The sequence below is a fragment of the Glycine max genome, chromosome 5, assembly GCF_000004515.6.
Source record: "Glycine max cultivar Williams 82 chromosome 5, Glycine_max_v4.0, whole genome shotgun sequence".
In the NCBI taxonomy this organism is placed as follows: Eukaryota; Viridiplantae; Streptophyta; class Magnoliopsida; order Fabales; family Fabaceae; genus Glycine; species Glycine max.
In genome coordinates, this window is record NC_038241.2 from 39,663,158 (window position 1) to 39,689,120 (window position 25,963).

Below are 25,963 nucleotides of genomic sequence, written 5' to 3' on the forward strand. Positions count from 1 at the left end.
TTGTTTTTGTCCTTGTAATATGTGAATAATCTATCATTTTGTCTTTTTCAAAAAGACTAACTCAAAATGAATAAAATATTTTAAGGACTAAATAATTTACAAAGACTTAAATAAAATAACAAGGCCTAGAATATAATTTTTTTTACAAGAACTATTTTAAATAAATAACTTCATAAGAAACAAAACATAAAAGAAGTATATTTAAGCCTTATTATAATAATTATATATTTCCTTAATGGTTCAAAACTACCCGTTAATGCTCACTAGTAATTCTGTGGATCTTTAAAATTGAAAATTCACACATGGTAAAAAAATTGATTGTCTCTTCTCTCAGAAATCAATGGTCAAATAATAAAAGAGAAGCGAAGAGTCGCACCTACTCCTTCAAATTTAAAAAATCCGACCGTTGCTCATATTCTCCTATAAAATGCTCCTCTTTTCTTCACAATATACACACTGACTCACTGTTCTGATTCATATCCGAAATACAATTCCGTTATTCCCTCTCTCTCTTTTGTTTCATCGATGGGCGACACTGTTGTTGCTGAAGTACCCGCAAAGAGGGGAAGGGGCAGAAGGGCCCTGAAGGAGAAAACCCCATCAACGAACGATGCCAACATCATCATAGCCACACCAATTTCGCCATCATCCGATAAGGCACAAGTTCCCTCAAAGAAAAAACAAGATTCCAAGAAGCAGCAATCTTTCGAGAAAGAATTGCTTGAGATGCAGGAAATGTTGCAGCAGATGCGCCTCGAGAAGGAGAAGACCGAAGAGCTCTTGAAGCTCAAGGACGAGGCTCTCAAGCAGAAAGACGAAGAGCTCAAAAACCGCGGCCGCGAGCAAGAGAAGCTTCAGACCGAGCTCAAAAAATTGCAGAAGTTGAAGGAGTTTAAACCTACCATGGTGAGTTCATCGCCATCTTTGATATTGTGGAAAATTTAGGGCATTTGGGACCCATGGTTTCAGAGACCCCAAAAACCCTTGACCTAAATTGTGATTGTGGAAAATTTAGGGCATTTGGGCATCCTCCTCATCTTTCTTCTCTTTTTTGTGTAGAATTTGCCTGTGTTGAAAGATAATGAAGAAAAGAAGGATAAGAAGAAGAAGGGGTGCTCTGAGAAGAAAAGGCCTTCTCCACCTTACATTTTGTGGATGAAAGACCAATGGAATGAGGTAAAATCATTTGGGATAATTAAATTTTTCTTATTTTCTCTCTTTTATTTGTTGGTTTTAGTTAAATTCAATGGTTTTTATGTATTGATGGCTTGGTGCAGATCAAGAAAGCGAACTCAGAGGCAGAATTTAAGGAAATTTCTACCATGCTGGGTTCTAAATGGAAGACTGTTACTGCAGAAGAGAAGAAGCCTTATGAGGAGATATACCATGCCGAGAAAGAAGCTTATTTGCAAATGATTGCAAAGGAAAAACGTGAGACTGAGGCAATGAGGTTGTTGGAAGACGAGCAGAAGCAGAAGACTGCCATGGAGTTGCTCGAACAGTACATGCAATTCAAACAAGAGGCAGAAAAAGAGGGCAAGAAGAACAAGTAAGTTATATATATATACCTCCCTTTGGACCATTCTTCTATGTTGTGTGGTTATTGATGTTAGTTTTACATGTACATGTACATGTTCACAGGAAAGAGAAGGATCCATTGAAACCGAAGCACCCCATGTCAGCTTATTTCTTGTTCACTAATGATAGACGAGCAGCTCTTGTTGCTGAGAACAAGAATTTCTTGGAGGTAATTACTCGTCACCCTTGTTAGTGATCTTTGTGTTCATTAATCATGATTGAATAACAGATATAAAGGGTTGGTTCTCTTTAATTCAGGTTCCAAAGATCACAGCCGAAGAGTGGAAAAACATGACAGAAGAACAAAAGAGACCCTATGAAGAGGTATGCTCAGCTTCTTTGGTCTATCAATTCTCATAGTCATTTAGAGGCATGCTTTCTTACTAATAACTTATTTTATAACTTATTATGTAACTCTCAGATGGCAAAGAAAAATAAGGAGAAATATGCCCTAGAAATGGAGGTTTATAAACAGAAGAAAGATGAGGAGGCTGCCCATTTCATGAAGGAAGAGGAGGAGCATATGAAACTTCAAAAACAAGAAGCATTGCAACTGCTGAAGAAGAAGGAGAAAACCGAAAATATAATCAAGGTTTTTTCTTCTTTATCAGTTTAGTCCTTGCCCTTTTGTTTCACATCCAGTACTTCAGTTCATGCTAATCCACCCAAGCAATGTTGCAGAAAACAAAACAGAAGAAGAAACAAAACAAGGATGACAAGAATTCTGATCCAAACAGGCCTAAGAAGCCTGCATCCTCTTTCATCTTATTCAGGTGATTTCAATTTACAAGTAACATGAAATTGGAAGTATAGTAACAACTAACAAGAAATTTTTCTGTCATATCTAACAAGTCAAAGCTTTATTTCGTGCAGCAAAGAAGCAAAGAAAACTTTACATGAGGAGCGACCAGGAATCAACACCTCAACCCTTAATGCACTTGTTTCATTGAAGTGGAAGGTAAGTGTTGCTCTGCATCTTTAACTTATGTTTTGCTTAATACAACCATATTTCAACTTTCTTACATTGCATATCTATGTGGTGCAATTTGGGCTATTAGGAACTGAGCGTGGAGGATAGACAATTCTGGAATGGCCAAGCATCAAAAGCAATGGATGCATACAAGAAGGAATTGGAGGAATACAACAAATCCATTGCCGCAACTGCAAGCCAGGAGCTGAAAACCGAATAATAATGGAGAAATAAGAAATTAAAAATCCTCTTGTGCATGTTCAAAATTGTATTGAATATGCTTATCTTTAAAATTTAGTTGTCATTGAAGTTAGTTTTTTAGCTGTAAATTTTCTTTTACGAAGACTTTTTCTAGCAATTTTTCTTCATGTAGTTGCTTTCATGCAGATTTTATTAATATTGAATTTGGCCATTTTAATCTTATATCCTTCGTGTTTCTTGCCTGATTTTTCATTTCCATTTGTTAAACAAAAGGGACACCCGTTTGGGAAATGGCACTGGAAATGATATTTTCGTAATAATGTTTTTTAAAAAATAAAAATATATTTGAAATAGACATTTTTTAAAAAAACAAAAAGAAAGGAACATTATACTCGCATATATTAGAAAATAAGAAGTATAATTTGCTAATTAAAAAAATGAATTTTTTTTAATTTAACATGCTAATAAAAAATAAAATATACAAGACAATGAAAAGAATTGTGAGAATAATAACGATGAAAAATCAAAATTAATATGCTAATCAAAATCAAAATTAATTAAAAATACATAATTTATAAATAATAACTAAATAACAATGGCCGCTACAAATTTTGTTCCCTAAAACATCAAAGGAGGGAATGATATGACTTGTTTTCGTTACAGGACGGAGTAGCAACAGCTGTTTCAAACCTCTTATTTTTTACAAGATTACTAACTTCCAGCAGCCTCTTTAAAACTAATTAACATTAAATAAACCCGTGTGGAATATTTTTTGTCAACCAAACTCGTTTCCAGAAAAGAAATTTATGAGTATTGATGGCTTTTTCTCGCGACCTTGCTGGTGACATGTGTTAGATCTATTGGGCTGGGCCTACGCAGAGGCCTAAATCCGGAACAACTTTGATCTCACCTTGATTTATCAGTATTGTTGTAGTTGAAATGAGGAAATAAGAAAAAGCAGCAAAAATTCTTCCAATTTGGAAAGACAGAAATATGGGATGCTTGATGCACGATGTTATTGTCGGGTCTATTTTATTTTGAATCTGAAAAAACGACACGCGTTGAACGTGCAAGTGTGAACACAACACGCAAATCCTGATAGTGTAGAACAATCTGTGGTAGTACCTAGTTAGTTTCATACGGCTCAATCATAGAAATATTCCCCCCCCTCCGCACGCTTAGGTCTTTCCTTTCAACTTTGTTTTCGGAGTCCAAGCCAAAAGTAGTTAAACTTAATTGCAAAATAAGTTAAATTACCATCAAACATGTTGATCAACGACTATTTTAACTTTAATTATTTGAAGCATACCTATAATTTAGACAAAAAAAGAAGTCAGATTAAAATTCTTTCAAAATAAAAAAAAAGGGATCAAACAGATAAATAAGTGAAACACACCTAACATATCTTATATAAAGAAAGATGTGGTCTCATGGATTCTCCTCCTCTATATCCTACTTAGTCAACAGCTGAGGAGCAGGGCATATCCATGGCAGAACCACCAAAGGGGGATGAGGAGGACGGCGGAGCTGCTTTCGTTCTCCAATCCAAAGGTTAAGAAATTAAGATATATATATGCATGGCTTAAGAAATTAACATAATAACATGATATGATACAGGTGAATGGTGGCATGCGGGGTTTCACTTAACGACCGCAATTGTTGGACCCACGATACTAACCCTGCCATACGCGTTCAGGGGATTGGGGTGGGGACTTGGATTTATGTGCTTGACGGTGATGGGGATCGTCACCTTCTACTCTTACTTCCTCATGTCCAAAGTGCTCGATCACTGCGAAAAATCCGGTCGCCGGCATATTCGTTTCCGGGAACTAGCCGCTGACGTCTTAGGTGCGTCATTACTATGCATAATGCTACCATGGTTACGTTACTTGGTTTGTGTCACCGCACAAACAAGAAAACTTTAACTTTCTTGTTTCTCCTTTTCCTCGCTTTCAGACTGCGTGTTAGGTTCATCATTAACTGTCTTCTTGACTTGTTTAATCAATTCTTTTTTATTACTTTTCCTTAAAGACTCTTAGATTTAAATAATTAGAGGCTTGTGACAAATTCGGATTGCAAAATCATTTTAAAGGTGCAAAGGTAGGAATTGTGAAATATGATATTTTAATTGATCATTTTATGTATAAAAGGTGAATTACACCTCTTATGTGCAAATATTTTTCGTTTAGAAAATTTTCTTTTATAAGATTTATCTTCTTTCTTTATTTCTTAATTTTAAATTTCTTTAGATCTTTCTTGATTTCTTCATCTCTTTTTCTAATTTAAATTAATTTCCTACTCTCTTTTCCAATCTCACAGGCTTTTCTCTTATTTCTTAATGATAACTTATGAATTCTTATCTTTTTTATTATATATAATTTATCTCTTTCAACTTGTATACTGATTTAAATTTTTTAATTAAACTAAATTTTATTTAGATCATTTTATATATATTTACTTCATATGATATGGATGATTTTTACTTTTTATGATAAACAATTACAACTATAAAATTTATATATTGGATTTGATCATGTAATGTAGGAGAGCAAAAACACCAGTGTTAAATAAATTTATTTATGAAAATTTTAAATTTGAAAACAGAAAATTTATAGTTTTAAGTTTAAGAGAAATAATTGAAAAAATAATTAAAAAAAACTTATAAATATAATAAGAATAATTAAGAAAATAAAATTAAATAAAAAAATCATTTAGAGACCGAAGTCAATATAAACTATACCAGAAGTTCAATCAAACTAAATTGGAATCCAACTTGCTTACATCTATTTACAATATTATCCAGGGCATTTTCTTTTTTCTTTTTTATTTGGCGCAGAAATTTTGGGCTTTATCTGACTAATTTACTTTGATTACTTACGCTCACAAATTATATGTGGCCCAAATTTGTGCACCGATGATCATAGTTTGGTAAGATATGTTATCTTTTGGATCACATCGAAATTTCTTTATTCACCAAAAAAAAAATTTGAAATTTCTTTATAAAATTATAGTAGAAAATTTAAGAGGATAATGGTCATAAATTTTTTATATGAAACTCTACACTATTTTTTTTAATTCTATTACTCAAAAACAAAACAATACTGTGTGTATATCATTTTTTGTGCTGATACATCACATTTATAATTAATTCAACTTAAGACGTGTCACATGGTTTGTAAGATTTGCTGTCGTTTAACAGGGTCCGGTTGGATGTTCTATTTTGTAATCTTTATTCAAACGGCAATCAACACTGGCGTTGGCGTAGGGGCAATCTTGCTTGCGGGGGAATGCCTTCAGGTTAGCTTCCCGTTTCAATATTTGTTATTATCGATTGATTTGCTACTTAATTATTATACATTAAACTCATTTGAGGTTAATTTTCTGTCATTTTCCAATCAAGATACACATATAAAAGAAAATATAAACACTTCGGAGGATTATAGTGACATATATCAATGAAAGCAACGGGTTATAATTTATACTCTTTCCTATCTCCATTATAACAAGAAGAAAAAAGACATATTTCATACTCATGAAAAAAAATTAGTTAACTTTATTAAATTGAATCATTTATAATTAAAAAATATATATATTTTTTAAATTATTTTTCATTAAAATTTTATATTCAGTATTAAAAAAGAAAGTCTTTTAATCTTATTAAACGAAAAATATTTTAAAGAGAATCTCATTAAATAAGATAAAAGTAATTGAGATTTATTTATATTTAAGAAAAAAAAAACTTTATTCCTTATATTTAAAACATGAGAAAGTAGTATATATACAAAATAATCAATTAGTCTTACATATTGTAATTCTGAATTTCACTGTTGATAATAACTAGTAACGGAAATTTCCACTCATAATTTATTTACAGCCCATCTTTAGATGTATACAGTAATGTTAAACTTAAACTGGACATAACCATGGTTAGGGCCGGGGTCTAGCCGAACTGATGAGTTGTAGTGAGTAGAAACAAATGAAAATGGCTAAGAGGCTAGTCAATGTGAAAATGATATATTTTCATTGAAAAAAGAGAGAGAGGAAGAAAATCATAAGATTCAAATTCAATAATAGACTGCTTTTTTCACAAGTGGTGCAACGAGATTGTAATTGTGATTTTTTAAGTCACCATTCTACACATTAAAAATTTGAAATTTTGGTTAATCATGAAGGTAATTTTGCACACAAATGATAATGATATGCATTTCGGCCTGGACCAATAAATCTAGAATAATCCTTTTGGCCATTTTCCGATGAGATTGAATTTGTATAATTTCCTTTCCTTGTATAAGTTTTCACAATAAAAAGGACAGATAGAAAGAGAAGAAAGATAAAGTTGTACGATAAAATAATTGATTTGATGGAAAAAAAAAACAAAAGTAATGTCCTACAAATAATATACCTCTTTTTAATTAGGTTTTAAATGTTTTAGGAAGAGAAAAAAATTAATACTTTATTATTATTATTATTATTATTATTATTATTATTATTATTATTATTATTATGTAATGTTTGTCAGTTATCTACATTAACCATTTATTTATAATATTCAACGTAACAAAACATTCAAATAAAATAATTATATTCTATATTTATAAATTAAGAATTTAAAATAAGGTGAAATTATTAAATGACAGATAATTACTAATAATAGCAAATAAAAATTTAAATTAAAAACCTTGAAGTAATTGCAAATTTCTCCTTTGCTAAACTTTACACTGATGGTGGTCATGTTACTGTTGAATTACTCACTAGTTTCACGCTGTACTGAATGAAATAGTAAGGATATACGACTAACTTCAATTCTAAGCTACTAATAATTGATCATTACAATTTACAAACTTCAATTCTAAGCTAGCTATTGGATTTTTATTGTTTTTCCTTTTGCCTGAAAATAATCAAAGCTAGAATTTCTTGCGTGAGCACGGGGAATTCGGATTTGAAGAGCTTTGGACCATTTATACTGTGCAAACTATGTTTTGCTTTTGCTGCATATTGTTCAAGAGTATACATTAATGATTTGGAATATTAAACATTAGTGTCAAGTAAATGGCGTTGGTTAAAATATTTCAGTTTTTAAATTTTAATTGTTTGGTTTTCCTTTTTTTATGGAAGATCATGTACTCCAATATCTCACCTCATGGACCCCTCAAATTGTACCACTTTATAGCAATGGTGACAGTGATAATGATAGTTTTATCTCAGCTTCCTTCTTTTCATTCCCTGCGACACATCAACTTGTGTTCACTACTTTTCGCCCTGGGCTACACCATCCTGGTGGTTGGTGCCTGTATTCATGCAGGTAATTTCATTAGTGCTACAATAGAATTAAAGACATAATTTGGTATGGTACCTATGGTCCTATGATTTAAGAAAGTTACAACCATTTTGCAGGTACATCAGAAAATGCCCCTCCAAGGGACTATTCCTTAGAACCTAAGAAGTCTGCAAGGGCCTTCAGTGCCTTCACTTCCATGTCCATACTTGCAGCAATATTTGGGAATGGCATATTGCCCGAGATACAAGTACCCACTGTTCCTCTTTCTGTATAAGACACAAATAATTTACTTTATTTGTATGTTACATTGACCATGTATGTCATTATGAATAACACAGGCAACTCTAGCACCCCCTGCCACTGGGAAGATGGTAAAAGGCCTTTTTATGTGCTATTCCGTTATTTTTGTAACATTCTACTCTGCTGCAGTTTCTGGGTATTGGGTATTTGGAAACAAATCCAACTCAAACATTTTGAAGAGTCTGCTGCCAGATAGTGGACCTCCTTTGGCTCCAACTTGGGTTCTTGGACTTGCAATCATCTTTGTTCTTCTTCAACTCTTTGCCATTGGTCTGGTAAGCGAACAAGCTTCTCTTTTTTCATGGAATGGGCAATTGACCAGGATTGAGTTTTGTCATGGGAAAATATTATTTGGTTTTGTTTGATTTTTTTAGGGTGGGCTCAAAGAATTTAATTTTTATACACTAAAAACATTATTTAGTACGGACCACAACGTGACCATAATCTTTATCAATGAGTTTTTTTAGTTTCAAAAAAAAGAATCAAATAAATTTTGATTATGTTTTAGATAGGAATTGACCAGACCTATCTGGTCTAAGACCATACAATAATTTCTTGTTTAATAGATATGACTTTTAATTATTGCAAATATTAACAATCTTACCATTTATTGTTGGACATTTTAGTGTAATTGATCTCTTTATTGTGTTAAAATAAGAGTGCACGCTTGTTTTAATGTAATAACGAGATGTTCGGTTTAGGCAAAGGTTGGAAGTTACATGGAAGTTACTAAAACTTCCATCAACGGTTGGAAGTTACTAAAACTTCCATCAACGGCAATTTTTAAAAAATAAATAACTTCCATCAACCGCCAATAGCCACCTGTTCTTTGATTATAAATAATCATCCTGGTTCAGAAAGCATAACATGTGAAAAACTCACAAGACCAAAACAAAACTCTTGAATTATAATCTTCTGATTTTATCCGATTGAACAATTTTGGTTGAACCCCGAAATTTGATTCAATCTGAAAGTGTTTATACACGACTTCAGATTTATCCAGGATTATCTCGATTTTCAAAATTAACCAACAAAAGATTGAATCAAATCTTTCGAGATGACGAACGATAGTTTGAAGATGACAAGCAAGTTTGCAAAGTTGGACAAGTTTGAAGGGCAGGATTTCAGAAGATGGCAGAAGAAGATGCACTTTCTCTTGACAGCATTGAATGTGGTGTATGTGCTGAGTACACCGATGCCGGTGTATATGGAAGGCGAAACTCTGGATCAAACAAGGAAGCGTTCGAAATGGGAGAACGACGATTACATTTGTCGTGGACACATTCTGAACGGTATGTCTGACTCTCTCTTTGATATTTATCAAAATGTTGAGTCTGCTAAGGAATTATGGGACTCTCTTGAATCCAAGTATATGGCAGAAGATGCCTCAAGTAACAAATTCTTAGTTAGTAATTTCTTTAATTACAAAATGATTGATTCGAGGCCTGTTATGGAGCAATATAATGAACTGCTACGGATTTTGGGTCAGTTTACTCAACATGATTTGAAAATGGATGAATCCATTGCAGTTTCATCTATAATTGATAAACTGCCTTCTTCTTGGAAAGAATTCAAGCATACCTTGAAACATATGAAGGAAGAGTTGACTCTGGTTCAACTCGGTAGTCATTTCATGATTGAGGAGTCGCTGAGGGCTCAGGAAATTGACAAAGTCAATGATAAAACCGTAGCAGGTTCCTCTTCCGTTAATATGGTAGAGGAAAGTGGAACAGTTAAGCAAAATTACAATGCTAAAGGTAACAAACGAAAATTTCAAGGAAATAAGAACAAAGGTCCAAACAAACAGACAAAATTGTCATGTTGGAAGTGTGGGAAACCTGGTCATTTAAAGAGGGATTGCCGGGTGTTCAAAGGAAAGAACAAGGCTGGTCCAAGTGGGTCTAATGATCCTGAAAAGCAACAAGGTCAGATTGTAGTGAATAATTTTAATTCGAATACGAATTCAAATTATGTATCACTAATATCTGATGCATTCTATGTGCAGGATGATGACGTTGCTTGGTGGTTTGATTCGGGAGCAACAAGCCATGTGTGCAAAGATCGTCGTTGGTTCAAGGAATTTAGACCAATCGATGATGGCTCTATTGTGAAGATGGGCAATGTTGCAACTGAACCAATCCTAGGATTAGGTTGTGTGAATTTAGTTTTTACTTCCGGAAAAAGTTTGTATTTGGATAATGTCTTATTTGTACCTGGTATTCGTAAGAACTTATTGTCTGGTATGGTTTTAAATAATTGTGGTTTCAAGCAAGTACTTGAAAGTGACAAGTACATCTTGTCAAGACATGGTTCGTTTGTTGGATTTGGTTATCGTTGTAATGGAATGTTTAAATTAAACATTGATGTTCTTTTTGTTCATGAATCTGTTTGTATGGCCTCGTGTAGTTCTATAACTAATATGACAAAATCAGAAATTTGGCATGCTAGATTAGGACATGTTCATTACAAAAGAATAAAAGATATGTCAAAAACAAGTATGATTCCTCCTTTTGATATGAACATTGAAAAATGCAAAACTTGCATGTTGACCAAGATCACTAGGAAATCTTTTAAGGATGTTAAAAGTGAGACTAAAGTCTTAGACCTTATTCATAGTGATTTGCATGCTACTCCATCATTAGGTCATAAAAAATATCTTGTTACTTTTATTGATGATGCATCAAGGTATTGTTATGTATATTTATTAAATACAAAAGATGAAGCTCTTGATAAATTTAAAATTTATAAGAAAGAGGTAGAACTTCATCAAAATGAACTAATCAAAACTCTTCGTACGGATAGGGGAGGTGAGTATTATGATCCGGTTTATTTTCAATCTACTGGAATAATATATCAAACTACAGCTCCCTATACACCACAACAAAATGGTGTAGCCGAAAGGAAGAATAGAACCTTGAAAGAAATGGTGAATTCCATGTTATCCTATTCGGGTTTAAGTGAAGGATTTTGGGGTGAGGCTATGTTGGCAGCCTGTTACTTGTTGAACCAAATTCCTAACAAAAGGAATAAGGTTACCCCATATGAACTTTGGCACAAAAAGACACCAAATTTGAGTTATCTCAAAATTTGGGGATGTAGGGCTGTGAGAACTCAGCATAATTTGGCCGATCATTTAACCAAAGGGTTAAGTAGAGATCTCGTGAAAAGGTCGGCTGTGGGATTAGGATTAAAGTCCATCTGAAATCTCTTATGTTAAGATACCCAATTCCCATCTAATATGACATTAGGTGCTGAATTCAATGTGGAAAGCTTAACATGTAGAGATTGGAACACATCATCGAAAGTATCCCAAAAGGAATGTGTTCGGTTCTGCAAGTTAAGGAGGTTGAAGTATAACTTCTTAATGGTTCTTTTGAAAAATTGCATTTGCAGGTGCAAGAAAGAAAAGGACTACCTATATAAGCATGAAGTTTAGCCGCTTCAAGAAGCTGGGACTTGGCTTTGATATGCTTATGAAGGATAGGGACACAGGCTAGTAAAACTAGTGTCGAGCAAGAGTAATGTTATAAACTATTGTGCAGATTATCTTCATGTATTCATTATGAATAGAAAGGGTTCAATCCTTAGTGACACCCTGATATTCGAATATTTGAAACGTGTAATTTGCTAAGATGAAATTCAATCGTCACGATATTTCATCTATGCAGTAGTTTGTGGTATGTTATGACTTTGGTGATTTGATCGGTAATTACACTAAAATGGGGGAGGTTTGTTGGACATTTTAGTGTAATTGATCTCTTTATTGTGTTAAAATAAGAGTGCACGCTTGTTTTAATGTAATAACGAGATGTTCGGTTTAGGCAAAGGTTGGAAGTTACATGGAAGTTACTAAAACTTCCATCAACGGTTGGAAGTTACTAAAACTTCCATCAACGGCAATTTTTAAAAAATAAATAACTTCCATCAACCGCCAATAGCCACCTGTTCTTTGATTATAAATAATCATCCTGGTTCAGAAAGCATAACATGTGAAAAACTCACAAGACCAAAACAAAACTCTTGAATTATAATCTTCTGATTTTATCCGATTGAACAATTTTGGTTGAATCCCGAAATTTGATTCAATCTGAAAGTGTTTATACACGACTTCAGATTTATCCAGGATTATCTCGATTTTCAAAATTAACCAACATTTATGTATATTTATGATTGATGATACTCTTAAGAAAATTTTACACTATTCTTTTGACAAAAAGAAAACTTGACACTTAGTGCATTGTAAATAAATTCCATAAACAAAACAACCATGAGCAAGATTTAATGTTTGTCCCAACATGTGACAGGTTTATTCTCAAGTTGCTTATGAGATAATGGAGAAGAAATCAGCTGATGTGAGGCAGGGGATGTTTTCCAAAAGAAATCTCATTCCTCGCATAATTCTCCGAACAATTTACATGATATTCTGTGGGGTTTTGGCAGCCATGCTACCATTTTTTGGAGACATTAACGGTGTGGTTGGTGCTATTGGTTTCATCCCTCTAGATTTCATTTTGCCTATGCTTCTATACAACATGGAATACAAGCCTCCAAAATCATCCTTCACTTACTGGATCAACGTCTCAATTATGGTGATATTCACGGGTGCTGGAATGATGGGTGCATTCTCTTCCATAAGGAAATTGGTTCTTGATGCCAACCAATTTAAGTTGTTTAGTAGTGATGTTGTGGATTAACCTAATGCATACATAAATCATCAATGCAGATAGATAAAAGCACTGTTCCCAGCATTGGTGATGTATTGGAGTTCATGGTGGGTTTGTGTATACGCTCTAGATTGGTTTTTCAAAACCTGGAAAAAAAATTTATAAAAAAAAGCAGTTCTTCATTGAAGTTTTGTGTGCATATGTTTTTGCACACTGATTATGGAATTTTAAAAAATTAAATATTTAATGTTGAAAATTTACTTTTTATTTAGAAAAATAAAGAAGAATGGTACATTTTTTCTCAATATCTATGTATAGAGGGTCATAATACTGGTGTCATAAATATAAAATCAACAATAATGCTCATAAGCAACTTAAATTTAAATGTTTGATAAATAAGTCACAATAAAAACATAGTTTATTATTTTTTACATCTTTATTATATCGACTATTTTATTATCACAAAGAATCAACTAATCTAAGGTTTTTTTTTTATAATTTAACTAGTGATATTAAATTTAAGTTTTAAATATCCAATTATATTAAATATTGAGAAAAGTCCTACCACCTAAAGTGAACTTACTAGTTGGAATATGATTATCTCATGTAAAAAAGACATTTTCTCTATAAAAGTAATATATCAATTTTTCTTTTTGATTAATTTTTTTGTCCATATGATTATTATTATGTTATAACGTTAGTGGGCTTTAAAGCCCAAATGTCAGTTTCATATAATGTTTAAAGTTTGGATTGGGTTACTTCTATTTTCTACATGTCCTACCTTGTCAAGGCAAATACTTAATGTCACTAATTTTTTCTTGGCGCACTCCAAAATTCTTAATATCCCATTTTTTTCATTCCCCTTCCAAGCAAACTCTAACCCCCTCCACTCAACATCACCGTTGTATTCAAACATCACCACCGCAACCATCCAATGCCACCTCCACACCACACCATCGGGTCACCACCTCATTGTGTATTAATTCATTGGCAAGTGCATTAAATTGTCACAAGTAGTAAAATTTAAAATGGAATTTTAAGTGTCAAATTCACAATAACTTTGTTTGTACTTAAATTGGTGTAAACCCAATTTTTAAGCAATAGACAAAATAGAAGAGATAAAAAATTATGAGTGAAATTAAAGGGAAAAGGTAAAAGATAGAAAGACAAGAAAAATAAACAATATTTTGAATGCAAAAGATGAATTCAGAATGCAGATGTGTTGGGGTCTAACATATCAAACTACTCATGATATAATGTTAATAATTTTTTTCTATCTAATATTTTTCCAATAATTTTTACCCACATCTACTATGATACTCTAACCTTGATTCCTCAAGTAAAAGAACCTAATTTATCTGTTTTCTCCCCCAAATTTTTTTGGAAAGATAAAATAGTAAATTTTATTAAGAATAGAGATGCATGAATAAGCTAAACATGATCATTCTATTCCTAGACATGATTTCATTTAGATGTCTTTTATCAGTTCTTTAAAAAATAAATACTTTCCAATGCTTACTTCCTAAATAGATGCATGAAATATGGGTGATCAAACCACAATCAATAATAATAAATATAAAAAAGAATAATAAAAACTGGCATTGCATTAAATAGATAGTAGGAAACAATTACATTACAAGAATTTGGCCGCTAGACTCCCAACAATGGAGATTTAACATCTCATTATCATGAAAGACTTTAACACTTTAGGGGTTAATGGGAATAAAAGAAAAAGAATAAGGATAGAGGCGGAGAAGGGGGGAGGAGGGTTTCTCATATTTGAGATACTCAATTTTGGGTGTGTGTTCAGTAGAAAGCTCTGAGTCTCAATGTGTCTTTCTCCTCATCTTGCACCTCTTTTTATAGCTGTACTTAGCTTAAAATTCACGCACGACCTCGCACTAAGCGTGACGACTGTGTTTAGAAAATATGACGGTAATCATGCGCTTAGCACGGTCTTCGTACTAAGTGTACCTTTTTGTAGGTTTTCTTCGCGTTAAACTTGGGTTGGTCGCTGTGAGTAGTCTTATTTGGCATGTATTGTGCTGCACCTCAAGTTTAATTTTGCATGTTTTGCATTCTCATTAGGTAATAATAAAAAAAAACTTACCGGCTATATATGCACACAACAGTATTTTTATTATAAGCATTTGAATTTATTTTAAGTTGTTAAAATGTGAATAAACCAATTTAATAAATAAATTTAAATCGTGGAAACATTCTTTTAACATATAATATCCAATAGTTTATTCTTGTCGTGGATCCTGTTTTGTCATATATTCAATCTACGGTACCTCATGAAAATGACCAATTTATTTACTCAAAGTTAGCCTACTGCATTTCCTGCCCAAACTTATCTAATCCATAGTCAAATTTCCTATTAGAGTTCCAATTTCACAGTTGTTCACATTACCCATACTTTTCATGACATATTTATCACGATCGAGTTTATCATCAGCCACTTTGAAGTGTCTCTATCCGAAAAGTGTGCATGTGTACACCTGGAAGCTGATAACTGCGTTTTGCATCTTTCCACAAGGTTTTAGGTTATTGCGTATTCCAGCTTCTTAAGTAGTTAACTTGTACATTTCAGGTTTCAATTCGACAAAACTGCTGGTAATCTTAATTAAAAAAAAAAAGTAGAACGGTTATTAGTTTCTTTAACAAGTCAAAAGATTCTATTAAAGTTAAGTGAGAGCATGAAACCTTTATTAGTTAAAGTTTCCATATTAATTTATGCATTTTTAGATGATGAAAACTAAATTATTCAATGAAAGATCCAAAAAGTTATACATCTTGTTAATTTTGAAGAAACTAAATTATTAATTTTAATGCATTCAGAGTCGAACCAAATTATCATGAAAATGCATTATCACACAGGTGTAATAGAACATTTAATTTTGTGTTTCAAAATAATTCTATAGTGGCTCTATATATAAGTTTATATTATGGTTTAAGACTTTAAGTGGTCTCCTTTTTAAAAAAGAAAAAAGAAGACTTATGTGATGATCAATTCTTATATTCATGGAGAAGCACCCAGTAACTTGGACGACAATGAAAACGCAAATACTTAAACTTGTTGAGGTTGTATAGATTAGCAAGGCCACCGCGTCCACATGATTATTAATTTAATTAATAGGTCGATTAATTAAGTTAACTCATGATCCATTAATTAATCCATGGTTGAACATAATCGCACTTATAGCCAAGTATGTACTAGTACGTGTGAGTGCGATGTGACATGATACTTACACACTACACACACATGATTCAAGATTTCAAGGCCACTTTTATTCCACGTCCCGGTGTCCCACCTTTTCCCACTCCTTCTCATCTATTTTCAATATTAATCCATTTAATGATTTGCCCAATGTAGAGCAAGCAGCTAGCAAAAAATATATTACTGCTGGCACCGAAATTGAAAAAATAAAAGTATCCTCACGGATTTAATGGTAATGGTGGTCAATATCCGCGGGACGTGAAACCCTTATTATAAACCCACACTTTCCATGTCATAACACAAAGTCATTACTACCGCGTTTAATCCTTCACCAACCATCACATAAAAGTGGTCAAACGTCACTCTCTCTCCCTCTCAAACCTCCTCCTATATAGTATCCAACCTAAAATTAAGAAAACACTATATATTTTCACAACATGGAGAAATCGAGAGAAGAAAAGCTTAGGCAAGTTTGGGATTGTGGCAGCACCCTATATGATTCCTACGAGCTCAACTCCTTCAAACGCCAATTAAACACGGCAATAGCGAATTCCCCGAGCAATAGAAGAACTCTTTCCATGTCTCATTTACCCGAACGTTGTCTCTCATCACAACCACAACCACAACCACCCATGTCCAACAACAAGTCTTTCAGGTTCTCTCGAACCTTCCAGAAACTCCTTCGATTTGTTTTCAAGTCCCGCAACAAACTGAGGATCTCTAGCACCCGTAGTACTAGTAACAATATTAGTACTTTCCAAGTGGCAGAGAAATATTCCAATGACCGTTTCTACGTTGTTTATGATAAGTCCGAACCGGTTCTCTCCACAATTCCCGAACTTCCAGAGTTTGAGGTGGGTGTTCTTTCGCCAGATATCACTTCCTTCGTCAGAAAGTCAGCGTCGGAGCGGTTTATGGCCACCGCTTCTATCGGTATTTCGTGTGCTTAACACAATTGGCTCAGTCTTTAGATGATGATAATAATTATTATCATTTCATGTCATAACGTAGCAATTAGCATATGTGTATATATAGTGGCTTAATGCTTTTGTTATATATATATATATATATATATATATAAGTTTCAAATTTTATGATTCACGACGCAATTGTTTAATTTTTATTTTACAAGGCAACATTGAATCCTGGGATCGCATACGAATCTGTAACTTGGACGTTTATGTGAATTATCATTACTATTAAATAAAATAAAATATACTCGAAAGTTCTTCCGGCAAACGAAATTAAAGCGAAAATGACTTTAAGGGTACACTATAATTAGGATTCGGCCGGAGTCAACTGGGTAGGAGACGCGTATATGGGTGGTGGTGCATCCATTTTCAGGCCAATGGGCAACGGCCGAAGTGGTTTATCAACTACAAAGGTTTGAACTTTTATGATATTAAAATTTTACTACAATTTCTATATAGTAATACAGATCGAGGAATGACATAAGATGTATAATCAAACAAGTCACGTGATAGAATGAAATTAAAAATAAAATAAACTTTACTAAACCCGAAATTCTCAACCCTCTTCGTACAGAGTATAATGAAGATCCATTTCATTTCGGAGTAGATTGAGGCGGTAAAAAAAACAAGAAAGGGAAGAAATAAAAGCAGAGGAAGAAAATAATAGATTTGATAAGTAATGTGATGAAAAAAGAAATAAATAAAAAAAGAGTATAAATGAAATAAAAGAGGAAATGTGTGTTTATGATTTCTGTTTTTGTATAGTTGAGATAACACTGATTATAATTTTTTAAAATTAAAATATGATGTTAATACACACAATCATATTAATTATGAGTGACAAAGCAAGTTGAATCTAGTAAGACAACTTGTCTAACCGGTAAAAAATGACAAAGTGAGTTAAGTGACTCAAATGATCAACAGGCTTATTAAAATATAACACTTAGTGCATTTCTATGATGGTAACATTGTTGGACCATCTAACTAAAGATTGGAGCTCATCTTATCCCTTATTTTGTTAGAGATGACCACAGGGCAAGCAAACCAGATGAATGGATTGGAAATAAACCCTATCATATAGTAGTATCAATAATTTTAAGTTAACGTTTGAAGGGAAAAAACAAAGGAAAACATCAATAACCTTGCATTTTTGGAATGTTAAGATTTTTTTTAGTGAGTTTTGACCAATCAATCCATTCAGTCAACATTTTATCACTCGCTAATTTGTCATAATAGGTCAATCTGTCAACCCGATATTTTATAACCAACCAACTCACATCTAAGCATGATGAATTTTGTTTTCCAATCCATTTCTACTGGCGGGTCAACTTGCCTTTTAAGGCAAGTTTAAAGCAAATTAACCTATTTTGCAACCACTAATGTTAACTGGTATACAAAAAAACATTAATAAAAAGTGTGTTTAAAATAAAAATCACTCTTTTCACTTTTTCTATTTTTAGTTATTTTCTATTTAATGAAATTACTTTATGAACTTCATTCAAATTTAATCAATAATCTATTATGAGGTAGCATGGTTTATTTATACACGTACGCCTGCACAGGAATTCAAAATCAAAAAGTTGTTAGATTGTCATTTTGTTTATTTAATTTTTCCTTAAGGTAGTTGATTTAAGAGAGTTATCTTCATATTTTATACACATGCGCGCCTGCAAAGATTTTAAGAAAGTACTGTTGTTTATGCCAATTATATTAGCTGAAAGCAATTAAACCTGCGGAGACAAATTAAGAAAGTACTGTTGTTTATGCCAATCACGATGCACAATTTTTGCACCCCTATTACATAAGAAATCACAATTTCGTAATGCATCATGATTTTACTGTGCAATAAATGTACAACACAAAAAAAATGTAATTTGGTTGTGTTAGATAATACTTTGTATAACTAAATTTTGATTTGGTTGAACAACAAAACCGAAAAAAATAAAATTATAATTTTGTTATGTAAAATTTTGTACAATAAAATTATGATTTTATTTGGACCATGAAAAAAAAAAAACTTGATAGCATATGAGTGAGAAGAGAGGAAAAAAAGGGAAAATGAGTGAAGAAAGGGAAAGAGGAGAGGAGAATGAAAATAGGGGAAGTGGGAAAAGGTGGATGGGAAAAAGATACTTTGGTATGTACTCTTTACTAGTAGGAGCCAAGAGTGATTTTACTGGGCCAATAGTAACATCCATCCTTATTTTATGAAGAAAGATAAGGTAATCCGACCCATTTGGAATTTGGGATCAATCTTGTAGTTGCTGTAGGTTGAATCAAATATTCAAATGTGAGTTAATTTACAACAAGTCAAACAAAACTCAAAAACTGTTTTTTTATCCAAGGTATTCCTTAGTTGAAAGTTAAAAATCAATCCCTTAAAGTACTAATATCTATTTAAAAGATTGATCTCCCAAGTCCCAACAGATAAATTCCAAAACTACTAATGTCATTTCTAGTTTTGGAGTAGTATATTGATTGTCCCCGTTAGTTTATATTTTATTTATTCATTTATTTAACTAAAAAACTAAAATAAAGATTTTAAAGATTTATTTGATTACTTTATATTTTAAAACTTGATTTATTTTATATTAAATAAAATAAAAAAATAGTGCCTAAAACAAAATATATTTTTTTTAAAATCAATATTTAAATTAGTTAAATTGGAAGCAAATTAGTAATTATAATAGTATTTTAGATTTGCAGTATCTAATCTAATCAACCAACATTTTGGATAATTCTATCACCTTTTAATGCACTCTCACTATCACTTTCTGTTGTGCCTTACAGCATTCTGGAAAGTTCAATCCAAAATGCAATTACTGCATCCCATCGCATTTTGGAAAAAGCTCATCCAAAACGCAAAAATTGGAATTGAGCTTTTTGAAATGTAACGAGGCACAAGAAGTAATGGTGGGGGTGCAGGAAGTTTTAGGCATTAAATGAAGGGTAGTCCAATAGGCCAGTTAGTAACTGGGCCAGCCCGTTTGGAAAGTTGAACGGTCCCAATGATGATGAGATAGAAGAGAGTTGAGTTTGAGTGACGAATGAACAAGATTGAAATGGCAGCTACTATTAACTTGTCCCTGCCCCTTTTGTCCCTCTGCAAACCCCCTAAGTTTCTGAAACCTCCAACAACAAGATTTCTGCAACATGAATACGTAAACAGCCTCAGCCTCAGCCTCAGAAGAAGAATCACTGAATCAAACACTTGCAGAAAAAGAAGAGGGATCGTGTGCGGGTTGCCATTGCCAGTTGATCCATGGGCACCTACCATTGACTCCCAGAGCATCGCATCCCAGCTCTTCGCGTTTTCCTTGTTTCCATACATCGGATTCTTGTACTTCATTACCAAGTCCAAGACCGCTCCCAACCTCACCCTCTTCGGCTTTTACTTCTTGCTTGCCTTTGTTGGAGCCACAAGTCAGTCTCCCTCTCTCTCTCTCTCTCTCTCTCTCTGCTCCAATTATTTTATTAGATGCTTTAACATATTAAGGTTGCTGATTTGCTGTGTTTTGAACCTTTTGCCATTGAGCAGTACCAGCTGGAATTTATGGTGCGTTTATTTGTTTAAAATTATGTTCAATTTTATAAATGATGAAGATGGACGAATGTTTGATTTGTGTTTTTATGTTACGGCAGCGAAGGTGCATTATGGGACTTCTTTGTCCAATGTAGACTGGTTACACGGTGGGGCTGAGTCGCTCCTCACTCTCACTAACTTGTTCATTGTCTTGGGTCTCAGAGAGGGTCTCAGAAAAGCTGAAAATTCACAACGTGATCAAAATGCTTCCACTCCCAATTCAGGCTTGGACGAGTAGAACAAGAAGAAACGTAGAATGCAGATTTGATATTACAAGTCATTCTATTGTCAGTTTCTCACTATCATTATATACTTATATAATTTCATGATCATGGGCTGTGTTGTAAATAAAGTGGATATAAGTGCTGGATATTTGTGTAATTAAATCATCAATTCGAATGAAATGTTACAGAGTTTTGGCCAGCGTATCCAATTTTGATGTGTAATTTTTTATCTGCTCCCTTTACTACCCTTCAATAATGTTCTAAAAGCTCTCTTATATGAATAATATTCTTTTTTTGGATGATGTAATCTTGTAACTTAATTTGGTTTAGTTAGCTGTTCTTTGTGACTGCTATGCTCTTCAGCTCTTCTGCTAAAGATGTGTCTTGTAGGTTGTACCAATGCAAATTTGGAGAGACTATTTTATTTAAAAGTACATACTGCTAATTGCTAACTCAGTGCCAAAATTGTAATTCTGATATTGACTACAAGCCACAAGGACCTTCATAAGTGCTGCAGTTGCTCATTCTTTATTCTACAATTTTACTGCTGTCTGAAGTTGTCCCATTTTAGGAAGACTATGTGCTTATAGTATTCCATTTATAGTGAAATGCAATCAGGAGAAAAGTCCTGGGGTATTGAAAGGGAAATTTGGGTCAATTTCCACTGGATCAAGTGAGAAATTGAAATCAGGAATTGGAGAATTGGTTGCTGATGTGTTGGTGGAAATGATCTCATTGATATCGGATTCCGAATGTGGCTTGCTGTAGATCCCATCAAACACATTCATCTGGAAAGTTGGAGATGGGAAATAGTTTGATTCTGGTATTGTTGTGGATAAAAGGTGTGTTTGGTATAGGTCGCTTAAGAAGGACTCGTTCTCCAGGGCCCAAGGAATCAAGCTGTGGTTGTCTTGTTTCATGCATCCAAATGAAGTTGAAGGGAAAGTGAAAGGATATGCCATATCTCCATTGTTCAGATTATCTGTGTTGACAGACAAGATGTTTCTGAACTTTGTAAGGCTTTCTTGAGATGCCTGTGCACGGTGAATATCAATGTTATGACTGTGTGTTGGTTTTTCTTGTTTTTCTGGTGACTTAGGTGGCAGAACGGCATTGTTTCCCTGAGAACAGGTATGCTTGCCTCTGTAAGTTATGTCAAATACTGTGGGATCTTCATCTGATCTCTGCACTTGCTTTGTTGCCCAACAGCCCTGAGTGTTGCGGAAGGTGCACCTATAGTAACTTCTGCAATTGTCACAATGAGTTGTTTATTAGAAGCTGGCCAAGGTGAAGGCAATTTTATCCTTAAGAAAAACTTGTGATTCTTTTCTAAAGCAGGATAGAGGAAAGTTCTCTCACCTGGGATATTTGGCTCCAAGGATGTCTTTCTGACCATATTTTCTCCAGTTGTAGCTATCTTCATGTGGTCCTTCAAGACCACTTTCACAGCTCACTCTTACATGATCCATCCATTTGGGCGTTGCCTTTCTGAAAGCAATTAAAAAGAAACACAAATAGTTAGGAGCCGTAGAACCAAACATAGCTGATCTTTATGTGGCAGAAAACTGCTACCAAGTCTGTATAGTAAAATTCACCTTTTCTTTGAATCATGTTTAACTTCTTGGTGATCCTTGATGGTCCCATCAACGTCCTCGCGCAGAGGACTTCCATGGACAGATAATGGGGACTCGGGTAGCAAAGTTGGTGTTGCTTGACTCATGGCCTGCAACTCGGAAGTTGATGATGCATTGCATCTTAGAATCAGTAGAGCCTTTTCATAAGAAGATAATATCCTCTGCACAAGCAAATCTCTTGAGTCAACTGAATACGGCATCCTCAAGTCTGCCTTCAACTTCCTTGCTACCTCCATCCCCTGAATTAGCTCATTTATGAGCGTGTTCTGCTCCCAGCTCAAGTCACTCTCCATTTTTTGTGTTGTTTATAATATAGTCAAAAGGGTCGTAGATGATGGTGCTTGCTGTTTATCTCATGCCCAATAGCCTCACTTCTACTCTGGAAACCCACTTGTATCTAGAACCAACAGTTTCTTTTTCTGGAGCAGAGTTGGAAGCAGAAGAAATTTATGAGACCCTTGGAGTGGTGAGGTATAGTAAACAATGAACATGGAATTAGCCAGAACGAGATTTCAAATTTCAAATGGGTTTCTTAGGATTTGACGTAGAAGAGAGCAGGAGTGAGGCTAAAGGAGCAAATTAGGCTAGTGAGTAAGGTATGTTTTGTTGCTGAATGAAGAAGGCCTTGTATGTATTTAAAGAGTGGTACTAATACTACCTTTGAGTGGCAAATAAGGAGCAAGTGTTGGAGGGTTGAAAGTCCAAGTTTGACTAAGATAAGCGAGTTTTTCAGCTAAGACCGGTATTTGGTCAGTGAATAGTGTGATGAATAAGAAAGCTGACCGAGTCCACTGTCATCTAGATAAGTTATTATTGGTTAATGATAGGGTCCATGTTCCTGCGAGGCATGATTAAATTTGAAGGGTTCGAATGAAGGGAATTTTCAAACCTCACTCCGCGTGGTCGCTTTGGTCCCTTACTACTAAGAGAAAGAGAAAGGAAGAAACATAGAAGACCGTTTAAGTAACATGGTTGTGGTCATCTACTCAATTTCTTGGTTGATCTTCGCTCAGGCCAAGTCAACGCAAAATAAATAGTTTCATACTCTATTGTTTTTTTGGTTGATTTGATACTTCCTCTCCAGTCTCTACTGTAGCTCACCTTGGTTGTTCCTATCTGCTCAATTCTCGTTCTTATGCTATCATATATGAGGAAAGTTAATTCTAAAAAACATTTGACTGAGTTATTTTAACAGTGATTTAAATTTTTTTAAGAGAAATTTTATACTTTCATTTAATTATAGTTTATGTTATATATCAAATTTGTTGACTTTTATTATAATTACTTTAAAAATTATATTAATAACGAATTGTGATTAGATAATGATACAAAACCATTTTATATACATGACTATTAATCTCTTCTTTCAAATATTATTTTACCATTCCTATTTTTGGTAGTCTCTCGTTCTGTGTTAGTACACAAATACAAAAAAAAAAACACTGATCTATTCATGAACTGTATTATTACTATTCTTTTAAAAAATTAATTGTATTATTATTGAAAATCATTGACTTGCATTATAATTATTTTAAAAAATTATATCAAAAGCATTAATTAATAGATAGACTAAATTTTTATTTGGATAATATATCAAAATTAAACTCTATCTCTATATAGGATTTGACATAAATAATGGTAAAATAAGTAACGTTTGATGAGAAAATTAATTGTTTATATGAATTATTCATTGTAAGGAGTCCAATATATAGGCAGGAAGACGGAGATTAGTTATTTCAACAACTCTTAGTAAAGTCACTCATTTTATTAATAGAGTATAAAATAGTTTTAAATTTTATAAAAAAAATTATAGAATTGATCTGATGAACAACTTCAAATTTAACAAATGCATTAATAAAATTTAATAGAAAGAGTTATTGAAATGAGTAACTTTATTAAAAATTACACTTAAAAGTAACTTGATTTCTCTTTATACACGGTACTCTAGTTCTCTTAGTTATGTTAACCCTTTTTGAGTGCTCCCCCAAAGAGTTTGGGTTTGTTTATATATCTATATATATTTAACACAACTATTTGATTAATCAATATCTAATAATTTAAAAACATCTCAAATCATTTATGCTCTTATCTTAAAATTGGACTAGAGTCTAAAACAGATGTGGCTGATCCAAATTCATGTTATCATGTAAGTAGGCTTAAAGCATGGTGGATAATTAGTTAGCATGAATTTCAACTCAACGGACAACGATTAACTTAACTTAATTCGGGTACATTACGTTTCAAGTTTTTTTTTTTTTGGTATTTAATTTTATTGTTAAATTTTCTTTTTGTTTTGTTTAACTAGAATATCTTGCTTTCATCGAAACTTACTGCTATTTTCACACCAATGCCTTATAATTTGATCTTGTTTTGTTTTACTAAAAGTCAACATTCGAATGCTTCATTATTATTGTCATCTTTGAATAAAAGGAGATATTTTAGCCGCCAAACTCATCATTGCTTTCCCACATTGGCTTTACTAGAATTAGGATATCTTCGGCTAGTTTTAAATTTTATTTAATATAAAAGCCATATTTATGAACACATATCAAAATATGAGCCATCGGAAACTGCCGGGAATCTCTACTCTCCACCGTCATATATACGTAGCTGTAGATGCATCATGGTGATGCATAATTACGTAAAAAGGGAAGAAACTTTACAATGCTAGTTATCACTAAGGTGGAAACCTATTATGCAAACAAAAAAACTAAGGTGGAAATAGATTAGACAATTTGTCAAGGTTGGCAATCTAATTTACCTATGGTCTAATTTGGCTTGTTTACTAAATTAAACCACTTTTTAAAAAGTATGCTTAAATCTGTAAAAATAAAAAAAAAATATTATTAATTTTGATCGACCAATCTGTTTTTATTCAGACTTAGGTCAAACTTTTATGCAAATAAACTCAACTTAAAAAAAAAGGTTCACTACAAATAAATAAATTAGATTTAGACTTTATTTTTTTTAATGAAAATCAGACTTATCATGGCTTGATCTAACTTGTTTTCATTCTTACCCAACATCTTATTCTCCAAACCGATATATGAGTCGTAATTATCCATCTCATGAAATTTATATGTAATTGAGCATATATTTTTTTACATGTAAGAATTGAAAATAGTGTCACATTCATATTTTATTTAGAAGTTCCTAGATGGAACTAATTTTACCTTTTTTATATAAAAAAAGTATTATTATGTACTTAATCTAACAATTTGAAAGGGATATAATTAATTTCTGTGATTGGTCGTTCCTATAGAAAAGAGTTTTTAATTTGATTGATGGGGACAACAAACAAAAATTTATAACTATAGATATCTATCTATCTATATAGATA

At 33.0% G+C, this 25,963-nt stretch overlaps 5 protein-coding genes across 7 annotated transcripts; 4 read left to right on the plus strand and 1 right to left on the minus strand.

Moving 5' to 3' along the window:
* The first annotated feature begins 444 nt into the window (after positions 1-444).
* LOC100814709 (high mobility group B protein 6) lies at positions 445-2,971 on the plus strand. The gene is made up of 9 exons (XM_003525299.5): positions 445-906; positions 1,060-1,176; positions 1,278-1,549; positions 1,642-1,747; positions 1,837-1,902; positions 2,000-2,170; positions 2,260-2,351; positions 2,452-2,536; positions 2,637-2,971. The coding sequence occupies exons 1-9, from the start codon at positions 526-528 to the stop codon at positions 2,766-2,768; spliced, it is 1,422 nt and encodes a 473-aa protein (XP_003525347.1). The 5' UTR covers positions 445-525; the 3' UTR covers positions 2,769-2,971.
* A 1,007-nt stretch (positions 2,972-3,978) lies between these two features.
* On the plus strand, positions 3,979-13,178 carry LOC100815232 (putative GABA transporter). Of its 2 annotated transcripts, none has more exons than XM_006579399.4 (7): positions 3,979-4,300; positions 4,367-4,597; positions 5,949-6,046; positions 7,955-8,051; positions 8,144-8,274; positions 8,366-8,602; positions 12,632-13,178. In XM_006579399.4, the coding sequence occupies exons 1-7, from the start codon at positions 4,237-4,239 to the stop codon at positions 13,019-13,021; spliced, it is 1,248 nt and encodes a 415-aa protein (XP_006579462.1). In that variant the 5' UTR covers positions 3,979-4,236; the 3' UTR covers positions 13,022-13,178. The 2 variants fall into 2 exon arrangements, with proteins under 2 accessions (XP_006579462.1, NP_001242384.2); NM_001255455.3 differs by having other exon boundaries at positions 4,158-4,300; positions 7,865-8,051; positions 12,632-13,162.
* A 3,442-nt stretch (positions 13,179-16,620) lies between these two features.
* LOC102670105 (uncharacterized) lies at positions 16,621-17,300 on the plus strand. Its single transcript, XM_006580469.4, has one exon. The coding sequence runs from the start codon at positions 16,649-16,651 to the stop codon at positions 17,159-17,161; it is 513 nt and encodes a 170-aa protein (XP_006580532.1). The 5' UTR covers positions 16,621-16,648; the 3' UTR covers positions 17,162-17,300.
* A 2,915-nt stretch (positions 17,301-20,215) lies between these two features.
* LOC100816295 (uncharacterized) lies at positions 20,216-21,291 on the plus strand. 2 transcript variants are annotated; one of them, NM_001254222.2, is made up of 3 exons: positions 20,236-20,605; positions 20,721-20,738; positions 20,825-21,186. In NM_001254222.2, the coding sequence occupies exons 1-3, from the start codon at positions 20,245-20,247 to the stop codon at positions 21,001-21,003; spliced, it is 558 nt and encodes a 185-aa protein (NP_001241151.1). In that variant the 5' UTR covers positions 20,236-20,244; the 3' UTR covers positions 21,004-21,186. The 2 variants fall into 2 exon arrangements, with proteins under 2 accessions (XP_006579464.1, NP_001241151.1); XM_006579401.4 differs by lacking the exon at positions 20,721-20,738 and having other exon boundaries at positions 20,216-20,605; positions 20,825-21,291.
* On the minus strand, positions 21,138-23,241 carry LOC100815760 (probable WRKY transcription factor 41). Its single transcript, XM_003525301.5, has 3 exons — positions 22,585-23,241; positions 22,349-22,477; positions 21,138-22,234 (listed from the first exon to the last, which is right to left on the minus strand). The coding sequence occupies exons 1-3, from the start codon at positions 22,914-22,916 to the stop codon at positions 21,604-21,606; spliced, it is 1,092 nt and encodes a 363-aa protein (XP_003525349.1). The 5' UTR covers positions 22,917-23,241; the 3' UTR covers positions 21,138-21,603.
* Between the last annotated feature and the right edge of the window lie 2,722 nt (positions 23,242-25,963).

Excerpts from the sequence above, each read along its gene's own strand:
- LOC100815232 (NM_001255455.3), top strand. The coding sequence starts at position 4,237 with ATGGCAGAACCACCAAAGGGGGATGAGGAGGACGGCGGAGCTGCTTTC. Across the intron at positions 6,047-7,864 it reads TTGCGGGGGAATGCCTTCAG|ATCATGTACTCCAATATCTC; the intron begins GTTAGCTTCCCG and ends TTTTTATGGAAG. Across the intron at positions 8,603-12,631 it reads AACTCTTTGCCATTGGTCTG|GTTTATTCTCAAGTTGCTTA; the intron begins GTAAGCGAACAA and ends AACATGTGACAG.
- LOC100815760 (XM_003525301.5), bottom strand. The coding sequence starts at position 22,916 with ATGGAGAGTGACTTGAGCTGGGAGCAGAACACGCTCATAAATGAGCTA. Across the intron at positions 22,478-22,584 it reads AAACATGATTCAAAGAAAAG|AAAGGCAACGCCCAAATGGA; the intron begins GTGAATTTTACT and ends AATTGCTTTCAG. Across the intron at positions 22,235-22,348 it reads CTTGGAGCCAAATATCCCAG|AAGTTACTATAGGTGCACCT; the intron begins GTGAGAGAACTT and ends TGACAATTGCAG.
- LOC102670105 (XM_006580469.4), top strand. The coding sequence starts at position 16,649 with ATGGAGAAATCGAGAGAAGAAAAGCTTAGGCAAGTTTGGGATTGTGGC.
- LOC100816295 (NM_001254222.2), top strand. The coding sequence starts at position 20,245 with ATGGCAGCTACTATTAACTTGTCCCTGCCCCTTTTGTCCCTCTGCAAA.
- LOC100814709 (XM_003525299.5), top strand. The coding sequence starts at position 526 with ATGGGCGACACTGTTGTTGCTGAAGTACCCGCAAAGAGGGGAAGGGGC. Across the intron at positions 1,748-1,836 it reads AGAACAAGAATTTCTTGGAG|GTTCCAAAGATCACAGCCGA; the intron begins GTAATTACTCGT and ends TCTTTAATTCAG. Across the intron at positions 2,171-2,259 it reads AAACCGAAAATATAATCAAG|AAAACAAAACAGAAGAAGAA; the intron begins GTTTTTTCTTCT and ends GCAATGTTGCAG.